At 43.0% G+C, this 3,695-nt stretch overlaps 1 protein-coding gene across 1 annotated transcript; it reads right to left on the reverse strand.

Annotated features, from left to right (window-relative positions):
* LOC110436419 lies at positions 2,232-3,338 on the reverse strand. Its single transcript, XM_021463514.1, has one exon. The coding sequence runs from the start codon at positions 3,336-3,338 to the stop codon at positions 2,232-2,234; it is 1,107 nt and encodes a 368-aa protein (XP_021319189.1).

The raw sequence follows: 3,695 nt of genomic DNA on the forward strand, positions 1-3,695 counted from the left end.
CTGCCCAGGGGGTAAATTAGACTGCGGACGAAATTTTAATGTGTTAAACATCCGGTTTTGTACTTGAGGGTATTATGTTATCCAGCTCTAATACTTCAGGGGGTTAAATAGACTTTTTCCATTTGTACCACTGGTGAAATTGGAATTTTATGAACCATGGCAAAAAGGATTCTAGTGTCAATTTCCCTGACAATTCTTATGTCATCTCGAGGGAACAAAGTGAGTCCTATCCACTGGTGCAAGAAAAGCAAGGTAGGATTGCATATGTGACTAGTACGTGGTTGCCATCCCTCATAATTTTTCCTAGTGATATCATACCAAAATTCTTTCTTGTTCATGTGCTTAGTGGCATGCTCAATTTTAATGTTGGGAATATCAAAACCAAGACATGTAGAGAAAGCATCCCATGGAAGGTCAAACTCACTATTAAGCACTCTAAAATAAATTTTCTCTTTTGTTAGTCTTAGCGTGCTTAGAAATTCTATGGTGAGAATTTTACTTCCTTTTACATTAGACAAATTCTAAAATTCATCCCACCCCATTTTCTCAAAAACTTATGTGACTCATCATCTAAGCCTATGCTTCAGAGAAAGTCAAGAAATATCACCTTGGTGTGAATAAATTCACGGTCATGGAGTTCCTCAAGCTTCTCCATCTCAACGGGAGTGAGCCATATGCCGATTTCCTCATCTTAAATTTTCTCGGGGACGGCTTCTTCATTTACTTGAGGTGGTGGAGATGATACTTGCTCCCTTGATGCTTGACTCTGGGCATCTTGCATGGAGGAGTTACTAGAGCTAAGGGAAATTCGATGGAGAACCGACTTCCCCCAACCCCTGACTTTCTTCATGATGATGAACTCTTGGATGGTAAGGATAAAAAGAAAATATTTTTTGGATTTTTGTTTTGGAGAAAAGGATGGTTAAGAAATGGAGAGGAGAATGGGTTTCTTGCTGGTTGGTTGAGTGCACAAGAGTGTGAGTGTGTTTGGATGAAGGAGGGGGTAAGGAGAAGTGCTGGTGTGGAATTATGAAGGTCGGTCGACCTGCCCCTCTAGGGATTTTTGCTGCGTGGCCGTGGCACCTACCTTCTGGAATGCATTGCAAGCAAATGGCTATGCTGGGTGCACCAGAGCGTGGTCGGCCGACCGGCCTCTCTCCACAATTTCAAAAAGTGAACCCACCAGGAGCAATGCCATGAGAGGTGGATCACAATGCATGTGATGGTGCCCTCCTTCATGGGTTGACCGACCCACCTTTCCTCCCCCCTTTGCTTTGTGCCAAAGATGAGAGTGAGTGGATGTCATTCCATGTTGGGTGCATGCATAACATACCCCTATTTTGCTTTGGATGATGGTGCATGACATCTCCCTTTCTTGGATGAAGTGATGAAAGGAAAGAAAGCAAAAGAGAGGGGCCAAGACAAGACTAGGAGTTGGTGACATTTTGTGTCATGAGTTCTCATGGGAGAATCCTCCTCATCCTTTTGTGATTAGCTTAGTGCTAAATAAGCTCGCTTACCCAAAATGAATGGTGGATTGGGGCATAAGTGAGGTTAGGGAGAAGGATTGTCATGAAAATTTTCCTCTAGTCCCTTGGATCACTTATGACCGATTTGTTAATTCTATTTTCCTAAGCAAGAAGGTGAGGGAGAGCCACTAATTCCTAGGAATGCAAGTCAACAGCCACATGTCTTACATTCTTGCAACACTCATCCTAGAGCCATAAGATCACAAATTCCAGGAGCTGGAGGGAGGTGGGCCTAATATCATGGTCGGCCGACCGTGATTTGGCCTCCCTCAGGCTCTGGTGGCACTAAAAGAGAGCAAAAATGCATTGTGTAGTAAAACTTCTTTGCTTAAAGTCACAAAAGTTATCAAGCTAGCTTCATCTAGATTCTCTAGTAGGCATGTGAAGCAATTCATGTCATGAAATTCAGTTTTCACTTTGGCACAGACATGAGCATGGGATTGTGTGAAGATGGAGCAAAATTGAGCAGGTGGACCCACCAAGGGCAGGTCGGCCGACCTGGTCTTGGGCCCCACCTGGTGTCCATTTGCTCAGCATGTTAAGCAGAGGTTTATTTTAGGTTTTATTATGCACAACTGTGGTCGACAGAAAAATGTTTTGAATTATGAAAAACTAAGAATTAAATGCAGAAAATAAATGCTGAATTTTAAAAGTTTGAAAACTCACCTTGGTTTGACTTACCTGGATGGAAGAGCAGTTGCCTCAGGTCCTTTCATCAGGACCTCCCTGAGGTGTTGTAGAGGCCTTCTTGGGTGGAGGCACTATTTTTCTCTTCCATATTTGCTTGGCTTTTGCCCGTGGTTTTGATTTAGCCTTCTTTTTGGTGTGCATCAGGGCAATAATTGTAGCCAGCTCTATAGCCAAGATCATTGAGCACTGCTCAACTTTTGGCTTGAAGTTGAATTTCTCCTGGGCCCCATTGATGGTGAATTGAATTTTGCCGGCTCCAACATCAATATGTGCCTTGGCAGTGCTGAGGAATGGTCTCCCAAGGATGAGGGGGACCTTCTTGTCAACTTCCATGTCAAGAACTACGAAATCCACAGGAACGAGGAAATCACGTATCTTGACAGTGATGTTCTCAGCTACTTCTGCTAAATGGCGAATCGACTGATCTACTAGCTGCAAATATATTGATGTAGGGCACAAGGTAGTATGATTTAACTTGTCAAAAATTACCTTTGGCATGACACTGATGCTTGCTCCCAAGTCGCACAGTGCATGCTCAAAGTGTTGTGTCCCGATGGAGCAATCAATGGTGGGGCACCCGGGGTCCTTCTTCTTCTCTGGGAATTTATTCAAGATGACTTCGCTGCATTCTTCAATTAGTTTAGTTATCGCGGTTTTAGGCAGCGGCTTCTTGTTGTTGAGGATGTCTCTCAGGTACATGGTGTAGGTTGGAACTTGCATTGCATCAAGTAACGGGATATTGACATATAATTGTTGAATTACCTCAACAAATTTGCCGAATTGTTCATCGGTCTTTTGAGTCCTTGTCCTAGGTAATCGTATCAGTAGGTTTGTTTCGTAGAACTCATGTGTTGCCACTTTCCCATTGAACTTGGTACTTTCTTCTGTTGATGGAAGCTCTACTTCTTCTACATTGTCTTCTTCATCCTGCTTGTCCTTCCTTGCCGGTTTCCTTGTCATGTTAGGATATGGTGGATCACGAGTGGTCTTACCCCCTCTCGTGGACACCGCATTTGAGGAATAACAAGAATTAATAGAAGCAGCAATTTGAGTCATCTGAGACTCTAAGACCTTGTTAAAGTTCTGTTGATCCTTAACAGCAGTAGCTAGAGAGTCCATTTTAGAATTTAATAATTCAAGAGTCTTGTCATTAGCTAACAACCTTTTATTTATGCCTTCATTAATTTTAGCTTGATTAACAACAAGATCTCTAAGCGTAGGCCAGCTAGATTTTTGAAAATTACCTTGGCCTTGGAAGCGTGGAGTCGGTCCGCTTTGTTGTGGTTGCCCATTGTCGAATGCGGACACGACCTGTGGAATTTCTTCCTGCACCTCGCACCTTTGGATTGTTTCAATGGCACGTGCTGAGGTGCATTGTTGGATGGCCTCCCGATCTTTCTTAAAGTTGGATGTTTCTTCCATTTTCTTCATCAAGAGTTCCATCTTTTTAGAGATGGCTTTCACCTCCTCAATTGT

The sequence above is a fragment of the Sorghum bicolor genome, chromosome 6 (assembly GCF_000003195.3).
Source record: "Sorghum bicolor cultivar BTx623 chromosome 6, Sorghum_bicolor_NCBIv3, whole genome shotgun sequence".
Classification (NCBI taxonomy): domain Eukaryota; kingdom Viridiplantae; phylum Streptophyta; class Magnoliopsida; order Poales; family Poaceae; genus Sorghum; species Sorghum bicolor.

Excerpts from the sequence above, each read along its gene's own strand:
- LOC110436419 (XM_021463514.1), bottom strand. The coding sequence starts at position 3,338 with ATGGACTCTCTAGCTACTGCTGTTAAGGATCAACAGAACTTTAACAAG.